This window comes from Aspergillus brasiliensis (genome assembly GCF_001889945.1).
Source record: "Aspergillus brasiliensis CBS 101740 unplaced genomic scaffold ASPBRscaffold_23, whole genome shotgun sequence".
Lineage (NCBI taxonomy): Eukaryota > Fungi > Ascomycota > Eurotiomycetes > Eurotiales > Aspergillaceae > Aspergillus > Aspergillus brasiliensis.
In genome coordinates, this window is record NW_027137464.1 from 117,455 (window position 1) to 141,556 (window position 24,102).

Below are 24,102 nucleotides of genomic sequence, written 5' to 3' on the forward strand. Positions count from 1 at the left end.
ACAGGGGCTTATATAACCCAGGACTTGCGCTTCTGAACAATACCATATACGAGGTAATCAGGATAGTAGTTTGGCTGGACGCCCAAAAAATCATTAATCCCTCGAGTGCCCACATTCCGATGTTCCCCACATTGTCCGAATATGGGTACATTCCGATTAGGGTTTAGGATTTGTGGCGTTTGTAGCAGTTATATTGTGCGTGCAGAATAACTACTAGTTGCTTGGCTATCTTAGTGCCTCCTCTGAGGTGGTGCCGCGGAAAGTGGACCCGACCCCGGATTTTCCATGCCGGAGAAGGTGTACAATCAATGCTGAGTTTGGACCCGATTAGCAAGATGGAACCCATTTTCATATTTTTGTTGGGTGTATCATCATCCCCCTACGCCATCAGAGGCTCGGCCACACTATGACAGACTTAATCTATCAACCTCTTATCACTGTGGAGTTTATCAACGGGCTGGCTGAAGGGGTGCATGTAGTCAAGGGGCTACACATCGACATGAAACCTGCCAAACATGCCTGGGATATTGTATTCCACACGTTACACCAGATAACAGAATCCATTTTCTTTTCCATGGTGATGTCGCCGGTGCCACCCGTCCTCACGTATCACCAGCCATGGTCCATCGACTCGCCCAACGCCTAAAAATGTGATCTTCATGCCCTCCTTGCGCTTGGAAGATGGCCATACTCCTCCCAAGGCATTGTGCATGATTTGATCTTCCCTCGAGATTCACGCCTCGTGCGACATCACCACGTTCGACCGGTCGAAGAGAGTCCGGATTCGTGAGGCGTCCTCTCCGACTTTCTGACTTACGTTTCCATTGCTAGTTACGAGGAGAATCTAGCCAACATGACCAGCAACGAAGGTTCAGAGACATTTGGGCTGCCGGCAGAATATATGAGGCAACCGGCGGGAACTGGAAAAGGCGAAACCAATGTAAACGGTAGGATGCATTACGGTTCTTGATGGCATAGTCCAGGACCTTGTTTTTGACGGGCGATATACTAATGTCAGTAGATGACGGCCGCGTGACTGTCGACTGGGATTCTACCTTCGTGCGACGATTCTCCAAATTGTACACTGGCCCGTTTATACCACGACCTTCGATACCGCCGCCAGAGTACTCCGAGTTACCCGCGCAATTTGCCGGCGATCCAGCAGAGGATTTCGGGCCTCCGCCGGAATATCCAGAGACGACCATAAAGTCCGGGAAAGCGTGGAAGGTCAAGCTCAATATTGTCATCCAAGTGGTAGGAAGTCAAGGCGATGTGCAACCCTTCATTGCCATTGGCCAAGAACTACAACGATATGGACACCGTGTGCGACTGGCCTCGCATAACATTTTTGAGGATTTCATTAGGGAATCTGGTTTGGAGTTCTATCTGATTGGAGATAATCCAGCAGAACTCATGGCATATATGGTTAAGAATCCCGGCCTTATTCCCGCTATGGAGAGCCTGCGAGCAGGTAAGATTCGGCGCAAGCGCATGATAATCCGAGAGATATTAGATGGATGCTGGCGTTCATACATTGAACCTGATATAGTTACGGGGCAGTCTTTTGTAGCTGATACTATTATTGCTAACCCACCTAGCTTTGCGCACGTCCACTGTGCGCAGGCATTGAGCATCCCAGTGCATTTGATATTTACTATGCCCTGGAGCAGTACGGAAGCCTTCCCACACCCGCTGGCGAACATGAAAGGCGACGATACGGACAAGGGCTTTAAGAATTATGTCTCTTATGGCGTGGTCAGCTGGCTGATATGGCAAGGGTAGGAAGCCAATGCAACTCTAATTGAAGGTATTTTTTTAAGTCTAACAAATCCATCCAGGGTGGGCGATGTGATCAACAAATGGCGGAAAAAGCTCGACTTGGAAGAAATAGCTATGTTTAAAGGACCCCATCTTCCTGAACAACTTAGAGTTCCATTTACATATTACTGGTCCACGGATCTTGTTCCGAGGGCATCAGATTGGCCAGCTTATATTGGTAAGATACTATGAAAGGTATACATAAAGGCGTGCAACCAATCTAACCAGTCTCCCTAGATATCTGCGGTTTTATCTTTCGCGAATCCCCACAGTACGAGCCTCCGGCTGATCTACAGGCTTTCCTTGCATCTGGTCCACCACCTATTTACATCAGCTTCGGCAGCATTATGGTGGAAAACCCGGACTTCATCACCGCCACCGTTGTTAACGCTGTAAATGCAGTTGGTGTACAAGCTATAATCTCCCGAGGCTGGTCCAACCTAAGCGGGACAGACCACGAAAACATATATTATATCGGGGACTGCCCACATGAATGGCTGTTTGAACAGATGGCGGCCATTGTGCATCACGGAGGGGCAGGTACCACAGCTTGCGGGTCACGCAAATCTAAGCCAACACTTATTATACCTTTCTTTGGAGAGTAAGTAGCTAGGCCAAATCCTTTATACTTAAGTAGATCTATTGACTAACATGCTGGAATAGTCAGCCATTGCAGAAAGAATGGAATCAGAAGCAGGTGTCCATGCGGCAGTATCATCATTTCATAGACATCTTCCCCTTGAACGTCTCGAATGTGATCTATACCCGGGTCAACCTGCAGTATGGTCGTGTTCCAGGAAAGGTACTAAAGTCAAGTTTTCCAAGATTGCCGCGGAGACATTAGTCGCAGACGGGTTGGTTAAAAGGAAGAGTCTGACCATGTACGTGAGGGAGGCCGGATCTCCCGAACTGAAAATTCGTTGCTCGCCGTTACTGATGATTTTGTAGGCATGCGATATCCCAGATATTGATCGAAAACCGTCGATGGGATCCTATCACCGGGGGAGCTTCTGCGGTAATGTGCACCGCCACTGACCTTACGGGTTCCTTTTAGGGACGTTTTATAAGCCTGTCCAAGAGCTCCAAGATTACTACGAAGGCCGCAGCGCCCGCCCCCCAAACAGTATTTCTAATCGGATGGCACAAGAATCTAGAAACAACCCATGTGTTGACCGAATGTCAAAAAACGATGAGAGGTCGCCTCACGGTATTGATACTGCGGGTTTTGATGGTTCCATAAAGACCCCGTCAGGTCAAGGCAGAGGAAGAATACTCGGCAAAATGGCTCGCGCATCAGCTAAGAGTCTAGGAAGCTTTGTTCCCACGGCCCTCAAGGGGATGACTGTTGATATCCCACTTGCTTTAACAGAAGGGCTGCGCAACGTCCCTCGATACTATGGTGAAGAACCGCGGGATCACGGTGCAATCACTAATATTAAAAGTGGCTTTACCGTTGCTGGCAAAGGATTCGCATGGGGGATGGCAGAAGCAGTCAGTGACGTAATTATAAAGCCGTACCAAGGTATTCAAGAGGATGGTCCAAGAGGCGCAGTTACAGGGCTTGGTAAAGGCATGGCAAATATGGCATCTAAAGCAGGTTGTGCTATGTTTGGTGTCATAGTATACCCAAGTGCTGGCATCGCGAAGAGCTTACACACCTTGATTCATTCTCAGACGGGAAAGCAGATCGCCAACGCCCGCCATGGCGAGGGCATGTGGCTCAGGGAGAGCAACCAATACCCAGGAACGGACAACATTGTCTTCTCGTTTCAAGAGATGTTGAAGCGGGGGAAAAGGTGAGTTTCCTGGGGTGAAGCTATGGCCATTCAGCCAAGTGGGCCTGATATGTAATGTAAAGCTGCATTAGATCCAATGATATACTTAGTGCGGAAGATGTAAAGCAAGGAAAGGAGACCACAGATTTAGTGTCAATCCTTCGCTATCTAGTTCGCCGCAGCATAAGTTTCGGATGCACAACTCATCGGCCTCATCAATAGATTCCTTGAACGCCCCGCATCATTCCTTTGCGTTGGCTGTTGAAGGCGAGTTACTTACACAGTGACCCTTCCCCGCGTGTTCCCTTACTATCACGACTATTCATTATCCTCGTCTCTGCGGCTGTATGACTTCTTCGTCGCAGTCCTTTCAGTCTCATGGGGTCACCACCGGCTCATCCATACCAGCTGCACCTACCAAGCCACACTGGATTATCGTATTCGGTTATACCATACCTACATTGGAGTTCCCTTTGCCATGGGGGACTTTGCTGCTACCTGCTTACCGGCGGCTTGGTCTGGGCAGACGATATCCGTTCGTCAAAACAAAAAACAGCAGGTGAAAGTTCGGGCAAATAAACACTGCCCTTGAGGCAGGCGGTTCTGTTAGTTCCCGCCCCAGCCACCGGTCTACTACATATACGTATACGAATAGACTACTCCAGCAGGCTCATGTCCGCCGATATCGTGATTCCATGGTACAAACAAAGTGGGGCGTGGGTACAGCCTATCGGCTTTCCCATTCAATAGTCTATGTTCCAAGATACTTTTTCCTACTTTCTATCTATACGTATACGAGTGGGTCCTGGTCTTCATTAGGCTTCCATGGTTTTAGAAGCCGTAGGTGAGATTTTCAAGCATTTGCATGTAGTCAATACTTGGATGATAGTTAAATATAGATGGCGGCCTGTTGGCCCATTTTTACCATCTATATGTATATTTGAATGTTTTCTATCTTTCCATTCCTTCCCAACGCGCAGTTTGATTGCCTGTGCTCCTCGACATCTATCCCATCATGTCTCTCTGGGCTCGAGAAACGACGGCCACGGGTGGCGACTACAAAACCGCCGTGTGGGCATACTATCGATACTATCCGTCCGAGGCAGCCGCCATCCTTTTCACAGTTCTCTTTCTTCTGACAACTGCTGCCCATCTGTATCAGCTCTTTCGTCGTCGGACCTGGATTTTCATTCCTTTTGTGATTGGAGGCTTCTGTGAGTGCTAGACGGTGTAAACAGTAAACTCGAGACATGGATCATGCAGAACACTAACCAAAAGTCCTTACAGTCGAGTGGGTTGGGTATATTGGCCGGATCCTGTCAAGTCGGGAGAGTCCCAATTGGTCCATGGGGCCCTACATTCAACAAACCCTTTTACTGTTGTTGGCCCCAGCGCTATTCGCAGCTTCCGCCTACATGATTCTTGGCCGTGTGGTGATGTAACTAGGTGCTGAACACCTGTGTATCTTCAGAAAGAAGTGGCTCACAAAGTTCTTTGTTTGTGGTGATATTTTGTCTTTCACCGTCCAGGCTGCTGGTGAGCAGACTCCGCCCTTCTTCCCTGCTCTTTCGTTTCCTTCTCTTTTTTCTTCTTTGTTTCTTTTGCGGAAGAAAACAAGATAACTAACGTCAAGACAAATCAGGTGGCGGTGTCATGGCCAGTGGTTCGCTAGCAGCCGTGCACAACGGTGAGAAGATCGTTATTGCCGGCCTTGTCATCCAAATTCTATTCTTCGGGCTTTTTATCGTCACATGTGGGACCTTCCACCGCCGTGTGAACAGGTATCCCACGGAGGAATCAAAACAACTGGACAGCACATGGCGCAAAATCCTGCATGTTCTCTATGCGGTCAACTTGCTCATTATGATTCGATCCGTGTTTCGGCTCATCGAGTATGCCATGGGCAACAACGGCTATTTGCTGCGGCATGAGGCGTTCCTCTATGTCTTTGATGGAGTTCCCATGCTAGCGGTCATGATCCTGTTCAATGTCGTACATCCCAGCAGTCTGATACCGAGGAGGAGCAGGAGGAGCGGGACGAAAAATATCGAGATGAATCCTACTGTCTAAACTTATCTTATGACATTCACGACCTACTATGTGGGATGTTCGTTTCAATGAGTATATGTTTGCTGGATTTTGACCTAACTTACATGTTTCAACATATGTTGCATCATACAACTATTAGACTATATGTGCTTGTACCAAGTGAATTACTAATAGAACCTCTTCCTACTTTTCAAAAACACGAGCTGGATGAAACTCTTCCACTCACAGTAACGGCTTTTTTTTTTTTTCTTTCCCCTCCCCTCCTTTTCCCTTTTTGAAGACCAGTGACTCCCAAGCCTGAAAGGTGCGCGTGTTCTAGCACTTGGAAGGAAAACCTCCAGGTGGAAACCCCTGCTAATCTGACTGCACCGCCAACCCGACATCCGGATGAGTAACGTCCTGCTCACAAATGATGAAGCCCTCCGATGCATATAGGAAGGAAGCAAGACGTCCTCGGTGCCAGGACTATGGTTTTATCTTCTATGGTAACGCAATGTAAGGGTTGCAGCCGCATTATGGCCGACCCGTCAGAAAGATGGACGATGAAAACACTGATACAGTTAGACAGTAGGAACAGTAGCAGTGTGTTGCCACTTCCTCCCTTGTTAGGGTCAAAACATTAACCATACCTCAATCCTCTGAGGCGTTTTGATCGCAGACTCTGGAGCATTATGCAGCGCAATTCACCTGTGGCCTTGGTGATATCCTTATCATGAGAGGTGGTTTCTGCCATAGCATGAACACTTTCTGCCGGTCTATCCAGCATCTGCTGATTGGATCGAGCTCCAGGTCGAAGTGCCAAAGCGTCCACGCCAAGGTCATCCGTATTTCGGCCCAGGCAAGGCTGGAACCGGCAGTTAGCAGGAAACTCCAAAAGTCCTCCATATGGCTTGGGAACGTATTGTTCTTGGCTTTTATTTGCTTCTTCCCAGAAGTATCATAGAAATGGGGAATGTGGAATAGCTACTGATTAGAGAACCTACTTCTTGCCCAAGCAATCCCGATCCCCCACACTGAATGGCTTCATGACATCGCGGTCGTCATTCTGGAATTCCGGTGGACAAGGTTTTACCCACCTTTCCGGAACCATTTCATCCGGGCGATGGAAATTTAGGGTGGACCGATTGGCAGCCCATAGATTCATGGTCACACAAGTCTGAGGTGGAATGAACTCACCCATGATAATGGTCCCTGATGTGGTGGTCCTCCGAAACAGGCTGTCTGGTGCTGGAGGGTAGAGGCGCAAACACTCCAAAAGCACAGCGTTCAGAAACTGATGCTGTTGCAGGTTCACCAAGTTCAAATCTGAGTCTTGTGCGAAGTCGGCGCGAATCCTGTCGGTAAGGGCTCTTAACACCCCAGGATTGGTGCAAAGGAGGTAAACCGCGCCGGAAAGCATTGTCGCGACTAGAAGTTTGAGGAAGAGCGGGCTCGAGTCAGTCAAAGAATCCCATGGGAAGATGATCATAATACCAGTTTCACTTCCGGCGATGGTGAGAGTCATCGCGGCTAAGTCGACTTCGCTTTGTGTCATCCTTCACTAACGTGTCAACCAGGTCACCAGTGGGCTCCGCTGCAGCGACCAGATATGTTGACCCACCTCTGATTCTCCGCATTCTCCAACATCTCAGACATGAAATCGGGTCTCCCGGTACCCAGCTGTACTCTCCGGGCCCTAGCTTCCTGGCAGAATAATGTGACGGCATGTTGACGCTGGAACACTTTCCGAGGGGTGCAGTAAAAGAGAGCTTTCGTTACCAAGGTGGACCAGCGATTGATTTCTCGAATGAATGAGGAGGTCTTGAAGACCCAGAACAGTTGATTCAACCAGGGATGGAGCTCGCCATCCTCTAAACCGCCAAAGGCTTTACCAAAGGTAAGCTCACCTATGATATCTGTGGTAAGAAGATTGAGCCAGTGAGTAAGGTTCACGACGCCTGCTCGCCGACCGTTCAATGTCTGGTTCGTCTGTTGGCGCAGTCGTGCGATGAATAAAGCAATGTATTGTCTGAGGTACTTCTCTTGTAGTGTAACAGCTCTTCCTGAGAAAGCGTGCCCGAGTATACGACGCAACCGCCTGTGGTCCGCGTCACCAGCACTTGACTGGCAGGGGACGGTATCTAATGAGCATCGTCCTAAAACAACAGACAGGGCGTTAATCTCCCACTTACGATGTCTGACCCTTGGTCCTGTTTAACATAATAAAGCGGGTCCTTGGGAACCCCTGCTCGGGGTCGAGTCAGATCACCTCCATATACATCTAGAGTTGACACAGTACGCAGACATGTCAGCAATCGTCTACCCTTTGAATGGTAGGAATGTACAGTGAATGGTGGTGAAGCTCCCTTACCGAACCACACCTGCTTGCAAGTATAGGAGAGAGTGTCCGGACTGATACGAACAACATGACCATACTCATCATGGAGTTCCCTCGTTCTTTTTGTCGCTATGCCCCGGAGGATAAAGAAGCTATAGGGAAGACGGCTAGCCGCTAGCCACCAGGGACCAGGGTACTTTCGGAGAGGGTGTCGGAAGAGATTGTAATGAGTCTTATATATAATGGCGAGGGCAGACTTGAACGGTTAGCTGGAGTGAAGCGTGTCACTCAAGACCACGTACGATTTCTAGGAAGAGTTGCATGATGCCTTGCCATGTCATGCTCATCGGCAAGATTATGACAACCAGCCGTTGCAGTAGCATTATAATAAGATGACGGTTCCAAATCTGGCTAGGAATGTAACAGAAATTAAGCAGAGAGGGGAAAAAATCGCGTAGTAATAGCTGCATGTCAACTCAGTACGGAGTACTTAATGCTGATCAGTGATGAATGGAGATACTCGTGAGTCACCCTGTTAGTTATAACTAGTTCTGTATGTAGTAGGACATCCTTTTGTCCTCCGGAGCGCCGGGGCAAATCTTGTCCTCGTATTCGTACTCGTAGCACCTTCAATCACATAAGCACAACACGAACAAAAAGTCAGCAATCACCGCAAATGGGATCCTGCAGTAACTCATTATTCCCGCCAGATTCCACGGTTCACTAAAATATGCGCCAGTTTATTTCCGCGAATGGGTCAGTTAAAAGCTGGACAGCCCAAAGTTTTTCGCCGAGGTACGGTCTTTATTAGGTCTTATATGCCACTCCGGTCATTCCACTTCTGGTGTCTAGAATCACTCAATACCACGCAGGGAGATGGCTTTGCGACCCCTTGAAGTCCGACATAAAATCTGATGTGGCGTTATTGGCTGTCTCAGTCCGCCGTAGCTTATGCTTCGCCTGACCAGACAACCGGCATTAAGGCGTATCCAAGAGTTGTTGTTGTTCCTCACTCCTCCGGCCTCTCCGCCCTCTAGTTGATGGTTATCCTATCGTCTGACTTGTCCATGTGATCATGCTGGGCCTGCCCTTGAACAATGACTCACATATGGCAACCGAAGCGGCACATAACAGTCAACACCCAAAAAAAAGACATCGCGCGCATCACAACAAATCTCGCCTAGGATGTTTTACCTGTAAGTCGCGACGGGTCAAAGTAAGTCTATCGTGTGCTGAACTGATTCCCCGAATGGTCACCAAATGCCCCCTGTCCTTGGCTAATCTATTCTCGGTTCTCATGTCGGACAGTGCGATGAATCTCGTCCTATCTGTAGCTCCTGCTCTTCACGCGGCGAACCATGCGCCTTCCCTGATCCTCCAGCGACATCCTCCAAACCCATCCACTCCTCTACGGCACGACGAGAAGGGCTGCGCTCCCGGGTCGGTAGTAGCCCCCGTAACGTCCGATCCTACCTAGAACCATTGGAATCGTATGCGGCGCATCCGGCGGATGTATCCGCACCAGCAAACGATGACCTGAGTATGGATAACCTCCTCTCGATGCAGTTCTTCCATATGCATACTGCTCCGAAGATGTCTCTCCACTCCAAACGAAGCATGGTCTGGAAGCGGGTGATTCCCCGCCTCGCCGAAAAGCACCATTATCTTATGCACCTACTGATTGCCTTGGGGGGCCTTCATCTGATCACGCATCGGCGGCGGAAGAAGCCTGGTGAGGATGATGATACGGACACAGTTGATTTGCGAGTGGTAATGGGTCACTATCAAAGAGGGCTGCAGGACTTCAGAAATGAGGTAGCCGAGATGTCCAACTCCAATGCTGAAGCCGTTTACGCAGGCTCTCTACTCCTCGTCGCCTTTGTGTATGCATCCCTCCTGGTGCCTGAGCTGAATCCGGCCTTCACGACTGCTACCCCGGTTTGTGTCACCTATCCTCCGGACTTTACGATACAGACGTTCCCGCCAATCAAGGGGCCCCAGGTTAGCTGGTTGCACCTGGTCCGTGGGGCGTCGACGGTGATCCAAGACCAATGGCCTACCTTGGGGGCCAGTTGCATGCGGCCCATGGTACTACATTTCCATGGCGATGAGTACTGGAAAGACCTTCCCTTTGATTCGTCCTTCACAAAACTCAGTCACTGCTCCTTTCTCGTGCAGTTATTCGCCCAGGGAGCCCTTCAAGCGGTTGCGGATTTAAGAGCTTTTCACGCCACGTTTCGCCTCACCCGTAGCTACGGGCTCTGCTTGACGCCGGTGTCCCCTTCAAGCATGTCAGAGCGGGAAGTGGATGGACCATCAAGGGCGATAGATGTTCTAGAAAGCATTTATTCGCGCATTATCTCTGTCTTCCAATGTTCGATAAGCGAGCAGGGGTTTCCAGAGGATTCCGACATTCAGTACAATCTGGAAGAGGCCGCAGTGCTGAATTGGCCAAGCTTGCTCCCTGATACCTTTATCGGCTCACTGGAGATTGACGAACCAGTGGATCTCACCTGGGGACTGTCCTTGACCATCCTGTCTCATTTCTATGCCATAAACACTCTAGTAGACCGCTGGTTCTTGGGTGCTTTCAAGGAGGAGATACTCCGGATACAAAAGTCCGTTGCTATTCTACAACACGCTGGTTTGAATCGGTGTTTACTATGGCCAGTGAAGTTTGCTACCTGTTGAGTAGTCCTCTGACTGTGGGGAGCAACCACGATAACGATAACGATCCTGCATTTTCATTTTCACAAATTCTTCAGCCAGCTCAGCAACCTGCTCAGCGTACAGCCTACGGCGACCATTCCAAACTATTCAAATGTGCAGTTTGTCTATCAAGTAGGAGCAACGTACTGACACACTCAGTCACCTTACGGTATCTAGTTTTCAATTCCAGGGGATGGAGGAGATAGGAGGGTACACGCCCAGCGAGACTGACGACCATCATGCCATAGCCTAACGCTGTTGGTGATACCCGTGACTCATATCATACCACTTTCTGCTTTCTGAAACGGCCTGGGGACACTGCGTCTTCCTTGAGTGCTGCGGACATTTGTTCTCTACCATTTGTTTCAATTTCTCTAATACTATTCCCCTGCTGCTCCTGACTGATGTACGTATATTCAGTGTTATCTCGATATTTAGGATCCACAAGGTGCTCAGCATGCATCAGGTACATAACTAATCATCAGTTAATACGAAATACAACTATCTTTCTTGAATCGATGTGTCAATAGAGGCTCAGGTCGTTCCTCTGCTAGTCTCGAAGTCATAGGGAGGAGACTTGCAAGCTGACGTTACCTTGTTACCAGGCGAACTACAGCAGATTAGCCTGATGTGCAGTCGGTCCAGCGTAGCACAATCCAGGTTGCCAAGAAAATAGTCCAAACCGGAGTTCTTGCCGGAAGAAAAGCGACAAAGTCTTGAGTAGGCTTCCCATAGTCCCTGGTAGGGAAAGCGATTATGAACTAGCATGCTATGCAAGGTATAACCGGTAAAGATAACTATGTCATCTCTTGATTTTTCCCTATCTTTTGGATGTAGCTTGTCGGGGGGTCAGCCGAATACGTGAATATATTCTATGATGACATTGGAATTGGACGCCGAACTGGCGGTTGCGCTTGCTGCCTCCTCATACTGGCCACCTTATATAAATGTGCAAATTATTTAGTACTGGGTTCTGTGCCATACAGACGATCATCCAGAATACTTATCTTGATAGTAGAAGCGACTGCGCACGAAGCTTATAAAATGGAATTTCCTTGATTAAAAGCATCAACGGCAATGCCTAGATTTCTAGCCTGAAACAAAGCCTCCATATGAAAACGGACGAGTATTATAGCAGCTTCAAAGTGATGATTTAATGACATACACATTTTTTTTCCGTAGTGAAATGCGGCAACGGGTGCCGGCTCGGTGTCAGATTACTTCAACTACGCGTGGGTGAGGCTTTTGAAGTGGTAATTGTTGGTCTGTGTAGGGTAAATACAAGAGAGCCCTTTGACTCACTGGTCTACAATAAAACTGGCCTGACGAACCATGATGGATGACGAACATTTCATGATCATAATCTGGTCAATGCGGTACAGAGGGCAGAAGACATGTGCAACAGCCAAGAGCTTAACCTTGTTGCCGATCTTCATTTTTAGCTTCGTGGATGCTTCGGCCAAAATTCCGAAAGTGGATACTGCCTCTCTCGTATTCGTATAAGGACAATGTTTTGTTGCGATCGAATCGGGAATATTGATGAAAACCCATGCAATCTGCGGATCATATAAAATATAGTATACGGAGTACACAACCTACAACTGGATACCCTAGGGGTTGCAAAATCTATCTTCCAGTATGTGTGGGCCCTGCTCCGCTGGCCAGATATCCTCGACTAAGCACGTGAGTTCATCTTTGTGATTTAGCAAGATAGAACTTGCTGCTATCCTGGCTTCACAGCCTCTAAATATTCTTTCATCTTATTGTTCTCTTGCTTTCACAATCCTGCAACGATGTTCGCAAGGAATGCCCATAATGCCGCATCTCCGTCATGTTCCATGGCTGTCACATGTGCCAAGGGAAAGCTTCCCAACAGTGATATTGGAGAGCGCACACATTCAGGTATTTCGGAGACGGAAAGTATTGAGTATGATATGTCAAGATCACTGTGGTCGTCAAATTACTAAATGTCAAGCAGTGATACAAAGACCTCGAGAAATTGCGCAAGTCCAGAAACATTACCAACAATCCCGTCTTCCTTCACAACAACATTCTATCTGGCATACCCGCCGCCGCATATCTCTTCTCCCTTTCGCCATATGAAGCCACGGCTTCTACTTCAGCTCCTCCAACAAGCAGCTAGAAAGAATAGACTTCATCCAGTCTTTGAAGTCTTACTCACAGCACCAATGGGGCTACAATACCGGCAGACAAAAGTCCACTGTAGATCAGGTGACATAATCTTGGTCCGCGGTGATTACTACAGTGATTGCACTTTACCGGATGGTTCAAGAGCTGAATATTCGGGGGACGAGGAAGGTGAAGATGAGCCGGCGGGGAAAACCAATGTCATTGCAGTCATTCGAGACCAGCGGAAGACCCATGCAGGACAGGATTCTCGAGGACGAGCTAGTGACAATGACAGCTGCCCGGTCAGGTTCTTCTTCAGCTGCGGTGCTATATGGGAAGCCATCACTGCACAAAACGGGAACCACTATCAGTTAGTGGCAGTCGAGTCGGGGGAGAATAATGTCAATGGAGATTTGAAACTGATATCCTGGAAGCGAGAATGCCTCTCCTATGCAAACGGGGGAAATGAACTACAAAAAGATGTCAAATTTCGCCTCCGCATTGTAAATGGGGATTTCCAAGATATACCTATAGTGGCCACAGCCACAATGGAATCCATCCAGATCACGTTCCATTCCCAGAGGTATGACGACCTGAAGTCGCCCTTATCTTTCCGATCCTCGTCATTACTCCAATCAATAAGCAACGCAAGGTCACGATTGCCTATCACAAGAGACAACCCGTTCGGCTCCCTGGATGTAACATTTTCTGAACCTTTGTATCTCTTATGTCTTGTTCTTACATCCGCTGTTTGGGTAGCTTCCAGTGAGGGATGGTTAAGTTTATGAAATGGCAGTATAATACAATAAGGGGATTCGAGATACATAGAGGGGAATGATCAATGTTCTGGTTTTGCAGATTGCGCAAGAATTCCAAGAATATCATCTTCGAGATATTGATCAGTGACTTCACCAGTGGGAAACAAAATACAAAGTAAGGGGGGAGGGGTTATCTAATCTTAAATAAAGTATATAGTTAAGATAGTTACAGGACTAACCTACCTCACAGTAACCTGCTCATGTCGGCTGCCTACCCCTAACAATTTTCTAAATATAAGCATGCTCTTTCTATGAAAACAAGGAAAGCTAAATATAAAAAAAGATGAGATTTTATCTGAGTATTGTGAATTAGGATTTCTAAAAATTTATCAATAATAACTATTATTATAATATAATTTATCATATTCTAGTCTCAAAAATATAATAATCTGAAATTCTCTTTATTATACTAACTCTTATTATTGTTTTAATTAATAAACAGGAAAAAGACCCAAGTGGATGTTATATAAATTCAATAATCTATTTAATTTTCCACATATATTATTTTCTAAATTTTTAAATTTTTATGCCTTGTTCTTATATCAGCTGTTTGGATAGCTTCAAGTGAGGGATGGTTGTAGTAAGCTAGGCAAATGGAGCAGACGTGCCCTGCTTGAGAAATGGCGTTATGGTTTGTGTCCTGAACTCCTTCTGGGCATCACCAGGTATTATTTTTCGTGCTTTCTTAGCGTTTGCCGGCCTCTGCTCTCAACCAAATCTATATTAGCTCCGACACTCCTATACACCAAAGCTTTCTAGTGATGTTAATGATGCAGAATCTAGGAAAACTCGGAACTTTGCGTTGTAGATGTGCTGAAATCATGCTTCTCGTCATGATAAGGAAAGTGACGTCTCATCTCAAGTTTAACGAGTCACTAACCTCTCCTACTTGATTCGGTTATAGGTGTATATAGCTTTAGCGGAGCTTATTTTTATTGCATTCGATATGTTTCTACTACGGTATACCGAACGCATTACTGTGCGGGTCCAGTCGCCACGGAACGAGCTAGTACGCTTCTAGCAAATTATATGCATACTTGAGGTAGATAGTATATTGGTCCTTAGCAGAGTCTCAAGGTCTACTCAAGTATAGTAAGTTCAGTTGCCTTTTCTCCAAATGGCCGGCTACAGTAATTGGGATCTGGATGAAGAAATGCCTCCACTGGATCTAACTACAAGCATATTCTAGCAGGCTCCTCAAGCAATTACAGGAGTGACTGAAGTATACACTTGGGCTGACAGGTACGGCTCAACAATTCGCGTAAATGCACACTATATATGTTTCAATGGTAGCACTTTATTTTGAAGTATCGAAGCTGGGCGCCATTGTACCGGCGACTCTTGCGTCGCGTGCAAAGCACCACCATGCTGCTCCACGGGATCCATTGTAGACACCTTATCTAGATTGCACCACCTTATCAGAGGACTAGGAATATTGTTGTCATATCTTCTTTGTAGAAGCATTGAATATAAATCTGAAGACTAGGAGACAGAAGATCTTTGACCAGAAAGCGTTCAGTTTGCTGAATACACTTTACTAGCAGAATCTAACATCTTATCTGTGCTAGATCATGGCTTCAGCGCCCACGAATGTGGCATTGTGGTACGTGTGCCTTGACGGCTACAAAGGATTTCCCTCTAAAGGTGGCAGACGAAGATTCTTACCATCGCCCTTCGTCACTTCTATAGCCTCCAAGTCAATCCCATGCAACAGGCGTATCTGATTGGAATCCCGGTATCTCTGTTAGCTCATGTAATCTTCCAATGTGGTTGTTACGCAAGGATCAAACATGATAGTGATGGGCTATAATCTACCACAAGATACTGACTCACATTAATAGCACATTTACCGTATTGCCACTTTGGATTGACTGATTTGTTGTAAACATTGGCCCCGCAGCTTCTACAGAAAAAGATCTGTATAGTGTGCGTGGCGAACCGATATTCCTGTATCATATGTGCCATTTGTCTCAGTAATTGATAATATACTAGGTAGAACAAAGTATAAATCGCAAGGATGTTATAAAAGCTGACTCATACCGTAAGTGATTCTGTTCCTTGAATTTCCATATCATCCGCGAAAGCCAGCAAGCTGCCTGCAATGTGACAATAGCTGCCTATATGAATTTTTGGTTTAGCAACTAATTCTGTTCGAGACATATCCTTATTCTGTGGAGATGGACAGTCATATGCTTTCTGGGTTCGCCTTGTACCAATATACATACAATTGCAAGAGATTACAGTCAATTGCGACAGCGGGGACGGAAACCTTGCGGAGAAGCGTACAGCCCCGCAATGACAGCTTCCATTGTAGCAAAGGTCTGTAGAAGGGTCTGTAGTGTTCTGTTTCTCTGGTTCCTTGGCTGAGGCCATTGTTAAAGTTTCAACTTTGGCGTTCCGCGTTTCTCTGGTTTTGCTTCGCCGACTCAATGCTGGCACGACATTTGCATGTGGTCCGACAAGAGAGACGGACGCTGGGCCGATCATGAGTCAAATAAGTATTGAAGTCCCAAGAAAATTAAGTTGAAATGGTTGAGAAAAGGTCTGACGAAGCAATGTCTCGAACTTTGGCAGCTGTTGAGAATTCCATTAACTATGAATAGTGGAGCTTACATTGTTGGGATTCTGGAGTGCTATGCACCAACCCCTTCTGCCCAATCAAACGTTCCCGAACGATAGGCTTCAGTCCCTGCCGCTTCTCAGCCGTCTCTAGCCAGTTACACACTAATAGTTACCTTTCTATAGTTTGATTATTAAACATCCCCGGCTCTAAGAACGAAATCTTCAATTTGATTAGTGAACATGACAAAGCATCCGTGTACGGTGGCTGATTGGCCATATCCCCCATGAGCTTAATGGGATTCCACGGATCGGATACAAACCTTGGTTTCGTGGTTGGCAATACACGGTGCTGGTTCAAACGTTTCTGTACCTGGAATTAGCGTATTTCGACCATCCACAGAGTAATAGAAAGCACATCCTACGAAGCAAAAGCCCAGACTCATGCTTCCTGTTACTATTTGCCCATCGTAATAAGATGAGGAATTAGCCTGGCGGAGCTCATATCAGTCTCAAGCCGTGCTTCTGGCCATCTCAATCCCTTTTGCTTCACTTTTGTTCCGCCACTATCCCTGGTTCGGCCGTTGTTACGGTGAGAAGCAAATAACGGCCAATGGCGATACACTATGATGGACATTTACCGGGCAGCGAGCCAGGACAATCTGAACATGTTAAAGGCCGCGGCTGAGCAAGCCTACGATATCAATGCCCCTTACCAAAACGAGCGGACTCCCCTCTAGTTAGCACCGAACAGCGGTCAGGAGCCTGCGTGCAGCTTCCTGGTTGTTCAGGGCGTTGACATTAGCTTGCACGGTGTTAGTGTCCTTGAGATCACATCATGTTATTTTATTCCTCTCTCTATTCACCTGTAGGAGCAAGCTACTGCTACTGTTATATATTATTTTCCAAGCGATCGGGGATTCAAGTGCACAGACAACATTATAGATCATGTATATGTCTCAGTCTCAAAAATTCCTTCATTCTCCCATATTGGACATTCGAGTAAGAAAAGCAACAGATCACTATCATACCTTCATCCAGAACCTCCCAATATCACCATTGCCAATGAATGAGAATTGGTGCCAGGCAATGTAGAGCAAAAAGTAGGATATAATATGTGATATATATGAAAGTTTTGAAGAGAATTTATGAATAACTCTCAGGAACCCAATACCAAATAATCTTAATATAATTATATATACATATACACCAACAGCTTCTGGATATAGATTGATACATAGATTATATTTTAATCAAAGTATTTTAACTAGCACTGGCGCTCCTTAATAATAAGATCTGATAGCGTTTAGTAGCAACTAGAAGCTGCCCTAGTTTATTTACATATATACTACTACAGATGCCTGGGTTAGATGAGGTAGGGAAAAACAATGATTCAGATGAAAAAAGAAGATCTGTAGAGATAGTTTAGTTAAAGTCGCTTATAGTGATTACCTTTCTATTGAAGGCAGACTTAGGAGCCTGAGACAAGTCAAACAATATCTATTACTGCTACAAATCTGGGGATAATGGAAATGCTGTTAACCTTGATCAGTACTTTTAGAAAACGCTTACACGACACAAGGGGAGCTTTCCTACTACTAGTATACAAGCTCACGTGGATACCAGAGGATCTCACTATGACATAGAGGCGCTTGTCTTGATTAATAAAGAGGTTATCCCTTGGAAACTTTGTTACTTCTCTTTCAGAACCCCAAATGTCGATAGCTGTGGAGAGTCATGCCGGGCCAGATCAAGGTGGTGCTTTCTGAAAGGCCCATCCGTCAAGGCATTCATTTACGTCCAATGACTAGTTACGGAGCACATATATTTTGACCCCACTAGTTCACCAACTTTGCCGAACAAGACAGAGTCCAATTATTTTGTACAATGAGATCTGTGCAATATTCATGATACAACAGTATAGAATGGAAAACGCACGATTGTATGGCTTGGCGCTATAGACTAGAACGCTAGTGGTGATGATAATACATAGCCCCCTCATAACAATGAAGTATAATTAGTATTCCTCCTCATGATGGTCTGCTTCTGTTTGCCGTCATCAAAAAAAAGCCATCCGGTCCGTCTAAATCCCCTAGATTCGTACAAGGGAAGCCCGGCGTCAGTCGCTACCAGAGTAGATGGAATACCCTCCTCCTCAGATCGATCAATTCCCCACTGAAGCAATTTCTTTCCAACCCCTTGCCCCTGGGCCGTTGTCCTGACGGCCAAGAGGCTCAGATACCATGTCTCAGTTGGTTGACTAGCTTTAGCTGCATCAAGCTCACGCCCAAAGTATTTCAGCTTCGACCAGGATATGGATCTTCGTGGTGTGTCCAGAAAAAATGTATAGGCAATTTTGACATCGAGGAAGATCCGCTTCAGCTCTAAATCATATATGCAGGCATTAGTCCAAGAGTATACACAGTAGTGTCATCCTCATATAGCGACGTACTCTTGGAAAGGCTCCTCCCTTGCCAGCTTTTTGCTGCATCACAAACGCCAGTCCGTTCCCATACGGCAAATCCTACTACTCTGCCCGGGTGTTTATCCGCGCCCTCAGCGCCCTCGTCGGTATCCCGGACCTTGGCCGCCAGGATGAACTTTCCTCTGTCCAAGAAATCTTGCAGTAGAAGATACTTCCATGCCACAACAAAGTCTTCAGGATGGTCGCGGCCACCGGGAAAAAACCAATTCATACCAGCATCATCACGAAAGGCATCTGCTCCGATGTAATACAATGATTTCAGCTCTTCCAGGGTGGTCACTCGATGTAAGGTAAGAATGGGTGCCATGGATACTGTTGACTTGGAATTTTTATCATTGATGGAATTTGTAAAGTCAGGCTATGTATCTTTCCCCTTCAGTGACAAAAAGACAGCGGTGTGTTGGTATATATATTATCGTAATATGGTCCGCGACTGAAGCCAAGCCCCGAGCACCGAGTTTCCTGATAGTGGCGCAGTCTAAATCTTTCCGAATGCCGAAGGCGACCGTGATTCACAAACAAACGAGCCCATAGTGGATATTGTTTCAAACTGAGCCTTTCTATACATATGATACGGTAGAGTCATACTGGCCAACTACGACGTGACGCTGTTGCCTGCATGTCCCAATGCATAATGACAGTCCCTCCGTAGATAGCTATTGACCGGGCGCCGGGTTTCCCGATAATAGCAAGAGGTTGGCAATAACAATGCAATAGTATATTTTGGTGACAAACACAGTGTAGATTTCGGCGTCTGAACTGTCGCCGACAAGAGCCTCGCTTACATGTTTCTTGAGCCCCTGTTGAAGTTAGGTGGCTCCAGCACTTGTCATTGGGTTGCGGGTGGTGCTCAGGCACCATCGGGCAAACACAATTTTCGATGAAGTGATAACACAGATGAACATCACCGGGTTAGAAAATCTCCAGATAATATATTCTCATTATATTAGTTACAGTTCCCAGAGCGATGTGATCATAGGGCCTGTATTGGAGCCTTGGTATCTCTGGAATTGAGGAATGCTATTCTTCGCGACGAGGAGGGAGCCCCACTAGTGCTGTACCGCTATATGGGAGAAGGTGCAGACAAGTGTTGTATCTTCGCTGCTTTCATCAAGGCTACGGTTACTTGATTACCAGGATGTCTGGTGAGTAGACAAAAAGCTATCCAGAATACACACATGAGTATAGGTTCTTATATATCCTACTCCGAAAGTGTCCGAAAAATTGCCTGGTTGATTTTGTCTCCAATTGGATACCAGTATTGTCGCGCTTCTGGAAGTATAAAAGAAGTGTCCAATACAGTTCCCAATTCTGCCAAAGCAATGATTCGCTCACGCTGATACGCAGTCGTCCACAGCCACGAATCAAACTCATGGTTCTGGTTCCACTCTTCGAAGGGGACGGGAGGTTTCGGATAATTGTCGCGAGGCGCTGTCTCACCGAAGACCGAACCGCTGCGGAGCGCCTCCCTAACCTTAGTGTAAGGCAACCTTGAATTTCCTTCCTTTTCCCTCCTCATCACCCCGATATCAGGCCAGCTATGACGGTATGATTGTAGATGATGTCCGAGCACTTTGATCAAGACCGAATGCCTTCGCCTTCCACTTTGCGGGGGTCTCTGTCGCCCGCTACGGCGACCGGTCAGAATGAAAGCCGATTGACCGAGGCGAAGACCTGCAAGGCCTGCGACCAGTGCAGGAGCCGGAAAGTTCGCTGCATTAGTACGTTCTGCTGACGCCTCCGTGCTTTGGGAGACGTGCAAATTCATGATTATGCTGGTTTTAGTGGACCCGAAACAACGGTCGCGATGCATCCACTGCATTGTAAGCTGCTCATCATTCGAGCGGACATCTTTCATCGGGCCACGGCACTAACATGGCGGTTTATCTAACTAGAAGCGGAACGAGACATGTCATTTCACTCAGACCAAGCGGAAGCTAAGACCCAAAATATCAGAAAGCAACAGTATGTATCCCCAGTCACCAATATACCATCTGTCCCGATTGATCGTCTGGGTTCTAGGAAAGTGTGTGGATGGGACCGTTAGCCAGATTAGCACACCGCTCGTAAATCCTCCGATTGAAAGAGTCCGCACTCAGACGACTCTCTCGCCTCTGTTTCTGGATCAGATGTTGGAAAGTCAGAATAGTAGTGGGATCCTGCGGGATAATTCGGCTTTGCTAAGGGTCAGTTACAAAACGCTGTCGGTTCAGTTCAGTCTCTGGTCTGACTATCATTTCCAGGCGTCCGATCACGAGGGTATGCTGCCGCCGTCTTTTGCGTTTGTTCGAACTCCATCTCTAAAAGCTACCCCCTTCCAGTGACTAGTTCGAGCCTCGCCTTTTTTACGGAGCATCGAATCAACTCCCTGTCGCAACGGTTGGGCAATAACCGACTCAGTGAGCTGGTCGAGACCATCGAATGCGTCATCCGATCGCGGCTTCTTGGCAAGGGTCCATCCGCCAATCTACGGGTTACTTTGGAAAAGCCGTCTGAGAACGAGCGTATCTCGCTGGACAAGGTCAGGCTTTACGTAGAGAGTATGTTTCCCCTTTCATGTGTCTGGCTTAATCACCTTTTCCGGGTTGTGCCATTGATCCTTCTCTTCTTTCGTTGATCAATTGTTGTTTCCACTGCGTAGCTTACTTCCACCAACTGCATCCCATTTACCCTTTTATCGATCGCAAACAATTTGAGGAAAAGATATTCGGACCCAACCTGCCTGAAATTCTCACTTCCAGCTGTGCGTTCTCGGCTCTATATCACACAATCCTGGCTCTGGGATGCCAGTACCATGAAGGGGGAGCCTTTGATCCGGGAAATGGCAGAGCATGGAAGCTTTTTCAGGTATCTTTAGGCCTGGTCTCAGATATACTGATTCCCAGGGAGGCCTTGATGAGTCTACAAGTATGTCATAACCAGCCACGGATTGGATGCAGCTAATAGGAATGATTTAGGCATTGGTTGCGATGGTAAGGCAGTAATACGGAAAGGAGAAGGATAACGACAGGGAAAACAGTGTCACTGATCTCTTTGATGCGTGTCATTCAGTCAATATTCGCGACGACAACTTGCTGTATTCAGATCGACGAAATCTTAATCATGGAAGCTGCCCGAATGGCCCAAGGCCTGGGATACCATAGAGCACTGAGTAACGGGGACCAACAATACAAGGACACATGTCACAGGACTTTCTGGGTTATCTACTGCATGGAGAAGCAAATGTGCTTTCAGCAGCATAAAGGCTCGGTAGGTGACTAGAACGCTATCACTTGCGACGGGCGGAAAGAGCGTCAATTGACCTCAAAATAGATGATCCCAGACTACGACATCGGGTGTCCCATCCCCGAAGCCCCAGACTCCGTCCGCGAAGGGCACAACTTTTTCCTATCGGCCATCAGCTTTGGGCGGATTCTCTCACTTGCATATACATCGCTCTTTTCGGTGAGTGCCGCACTGCAACCTCCAGAATCATACCGCGCCGCGATCGAGGATATCGAGGCTCGGTTAGAACGATGGCGGACGGCACTACCCACGGAGTCTCGCCCTGGTATGCTGTCTCAGGCTCGTGAACTGAAAGTCTTCCCCTGCGTTTCCTCATCTTTCTCCCAGCCGAGTTTCAAGATGAACGTCCTCCAGACCAAGTTCGCGTACTACGGCTTGATCATTGCCCTAGCAAGACTCAAGATGTATATCGGCCGGCGAGATCAGACCGAATCGCAGGAGAGATCTAAGCGACTGCTAATGGACACCGCAAGAGCTATTGTGGAAGAAAGTAAAAGGATTGACATAGCTGCGTACACCCCGAATTTGTAAGCAGCACTCCCTCTTCCTTGGATATGGGTGATGGCTTCAGTGTGATTCTTGAGCCAAAATTGACCTCTGCGATAGCATTCTGGCTGTTTTGCCTCTAGCAGCCCTGTTCATTCTGTTTGATTTTGTCATCCACAATCCAATGCATCCGGAAACTCGCAAGAACCTCTCACTGTTAGATGTAGCAGCTGGTCATTTCAGTCTACTGGAATACGAGTCCGGGGGCTTCCTGCCCGCGTCGATTCTGACCGAGTTCGCTCATATCGCAAGACAGTATGTCCGGGATTACAGCAGGAGGCAACAGCAGAACCAAGAAGAACCACAACAGTGTGAACGGGGTTCGTCGAACACTGAGCCTACAATGATTGCGGAGGTATGCTACGTCCTTGAGTGGGTATGCTTATACTTGGACCATTCCTTTCCTAATGTTGACTAGGTCCCCGAGCAGTCCAGTCAAACGAACAGCACCAGCAGTAACAGTAACGTCGGATTGCAACATCAAACCATGGAATCTTGGGAACTAGGGGACTATCTATACTATCCTGTAACGGCGGACACTACTCTACATGGCAGCTTGCCCGAAGATTTGATGGCCGCGTCTGCCAATATTCAAGGCTTGTTCGGCTTTGTAGTTCCGGACTTTGGCATTGAACTCTAGTTGTGAACTGTGGAGAGGCATCGTCCATTACTTCTGTGTAAATTAAAGTAACCAAGCCGTTATTACCGAATCTGGAAAACAGTCAGTTATTAATAAACTAAAGCCAGTCATTCGACACTCTCCCCGCTGGGCCGTTTTTACTGTAATATCTTTCGCCGGTGAGCCCGCTGCTGTTTTGCAAAATCTGGCTTAGTGCTTATCACACCCAAGTATGAAGCTAGTAAACCACACGCAAGGCTCTTTGACACTAAAGTATCCCACGCGGTTGATTTTATTTTAAAATAAACTTTAAAGAGGTACTCCACCCATGGATGGGACTTCAAATCAAAATTTCATATCAAAGCATGATAGCTTTGAGCAAGGCCGAAGTCTAATGGGTACATTATGTGTAGGCACGATGTCGGCTTTCGGTATAAGGATGGGTTTTGCTGCCCACCACCGAACACCGAGTGCCGAGTTGAATCATCTATCCGGACCTAAAAATAGGGCTCAGCAACACCAACAAGGGCGCCTCTTCCTGGCAGGAGTATAAAAAGGGGTCTGGCTCAGTGTAATATGGTTCAGTTAACGGTGACGGATCTCAATAGAGTTATATGTATATACAGCAACAGGCGAAGACTGAACCAGCCATGAGTGAATCAAGCTCCTTCGTGGATACCAGTGATTGGGACGATGCGGAGAATAACATCGGGCAAGTACCTATATAAAGTCATGTGTCATCACACAATAGAAAGTGAGTGCTGAAGCTAATGCTGAAACGGGACCAAGGCTCATAGCTTCTGGTACAGCAACGCGCCTAACGTATCATATTGCTCAGGCCCCCCCGGCAAAGATTCTACAGCGTCTGCTTCTTAAGCCACGACTACTCCTACAGATCCAGGAAGCTGTTTCTCTAAACCGCCATGCAGTACCTGTTTTGGAATTTTGGCGGCCCGACATGTTTGCCCATCGTCTTATAATTGCCGCTCATC

The 24,102-nt window shown here is 47.0% G+C and overlaps 8 protein-coding genes across 8 annotated transcripts; 5 read left to right on the plus strand and 3 right to left on the minus strand.

Annotated features, from left to right (window-relative positions):
• Nucleotides 1–853: 853 nt before the first annotated feature.
• Nucleotides 854–3,618, plus strand: ASPBRDRAFT_60002 (glycosyltransferase; the record flags this gene model as incomplete). The annotated part of the gene is made up of 7 exons (XM_067628151.1): nucleotides 854–947; nucleotides 1,022–1,778; nucleotides 1,839–1,996; nucleotides 2,056–2,419; nucleotides 2,499–2,699; nucleotides 2,767–2,861; nucleotides 2,897–3,618. 7 exons carry the CDS (start codon nucleotides 854–856, stop codon nucleotides 3,616–3,618), a joined length of 2,391 nt encoding a protein of 796 aa, XP_067473392.1.
• Nucleotides 3,619–4,608: 990 nt separating this feature from the next.
• Nucleotides 4,609–5,663, plus strand: ASPBRDRAFT_201243 (RTA1 domain-containing protein; the record flags this gene model as incomplete). Its single annotated transcript, XM_067621525.1, has 4 exons — nucleotides 4,609–4,807; nucleotides 4,881–5,031; nucleotides 5,065–5,129; nucleotides 5,236–5,663. The coding sequence occupies 4 exons, from the start codon at nucleotides 4,609–4,611 to the stop codon at nucleotides 5,661–5,663; spliced, it is 843 nt and encodes a 280-aa protein (XP_067473393.1).
• A 550-nt stretch (nucleotides 5,664–6,213) lies between these two features.
• On the minus strand, nucleotides 6,214–8,300 carry ASPBRDRAFT_666479 (cytochrome P450; the record flags this gene model as incomplete). Its single annotated transcript, XM_067628754.1, has 7 exons — nucleotides 6,214–6,486; nucleotides 6,626–7,049; nucleotides 7,116–7,177; nucleotides 7,243–7,745; nucleotides 7,814–7,902; nucleotides 7,993–8,191; nucleotides 8,262–8,300. 7 exons carry the CDS (start codon nucleotides 8,298–8,300, stop codon nucleotides 6,312–6,314), a joined length of 1,491 nt encoding a protein of 496 aa, XP_067473394.1. The 3' UTR covers nucleotides 6,214–6,311.
• A 685-nt stretch (nucleotides 8,301–8,985) lies between these two features.
• ASPBRDRAFT_49217 (Zn(II)2Cys6 transcription factor) lies at nucleotides 8,986–11,143 on the plus strand. The gene is made up of 2 exons (XM_067626279.1): nucleotides 8,986–9,175; nucleotides 9,268–11,143. The coding sequence occupies exons 1-2, from the start codon at nucleotides 9,035–9,037 to the stop codon at nucleotides 10,648–10,650; spliced, it is 1,524 nt and encodes a 507-aa protein (XP_067473395.1). The 5' UTR covers nucleotides 8,986–9,034; the 3' UTR covers nucleotides 10,651–11,143.
• Nucleotides 11,144–12,461: 1,318 nt separating this feature from the next.
• Nucleotides 12,462–13,586, plus strand: ASPBRDRAFT_138600 (uncharacterized protein; the record flags this gene model as incomplete). Its single annotated transcript, XM_067619009.1, has 2 exons — nucleotides 12,462–12,604; nucleotides 12,665–13,586. 2 exons carry the CDS (start codon nucleotides 12,462–12,464, stop codon nucleotides 13,584–13,586), a joined length of 1,065 nt encoding a protein of 354 aa, XP_067473396.1.
• Nucleotides 13,587–15,237: 1,651 nt separating this feature from the next.
• On the minus strand, nucleotides 15,238–15,989 carry ASPBRDRAFT_60007 (GFA family protein; the record flags this gene model as incomplete). Its single annotated transcript, XM_067628152.1, has 4 exons — nucleotides 15,238–15,336; nucleotides 15,450–15,563; nucleotides 15,657–15,733; nucleotides 15,842–15,989. 4 exons carry the CDS (start codon nucleotides 15,987–15,989, stop codon nucleotides 15,238–15,240), a joined length of 438 nt encoding a protein of 145 aa, XP_067473397.1.
• A 2,184-nt stretch (nucleotides 15,990–18,173) lies between these two features.
• On the minus strand, nucleotides 18,174–18,967 carry ASPBRDRAFT_138728 (GNAT family N-acetyltransferase; the record flags this gene model as incomplete). Its single annotated transcript, XM_067619020.1, has 2 exons — nucleotides 18,174–18,559; nucleotides 18,628–18,967. 2 exons carry the CDS (start codon nucleotides 18,965–18,967, stop codon nucleotides 18,174–18,176), a joined length of 726 nt encoding a protein of 241 aa, XP_067473398.1.
• Nucleotides 18,968–20,182: 1,215 nt separating this feature from the next.
• Nucleotides 20,183–23,208, plus strand: ASPBRDRAFT_49219 (uncharacterized protein). Its single transcript, XM_067626280.1, has 11 exons — nucleotides 20,183–20,381; nucleotides 20,446–20,483; nucleotides 20,556–20,846; nucleotides 20,904–20,919; nucleotides 20,982–21,200; nucleotides 21,302–21,567; nucleotides 21,618–21,632; nucleotides 21,712–21,909; nucleotides 21,973–22,472; nucleotides 22,552–22,846; nucleotides 22,910–23,208. Exons 1-11 carry the CDS (start codon nucleotides 20,222–20,224, stop codon nucleotides 23,129–23,131), a joined length of 2,220 nt encoding a protein of 739 aa, XP_067473399.1. The 5' UTR covers nucleotides 20,183–20,221; the 3' UTR covers nucleotides 23,132–23,208.
• The last annotated feature ends 894 nt before the right edge of the window (nucleotides 23,209–24,102 follow it).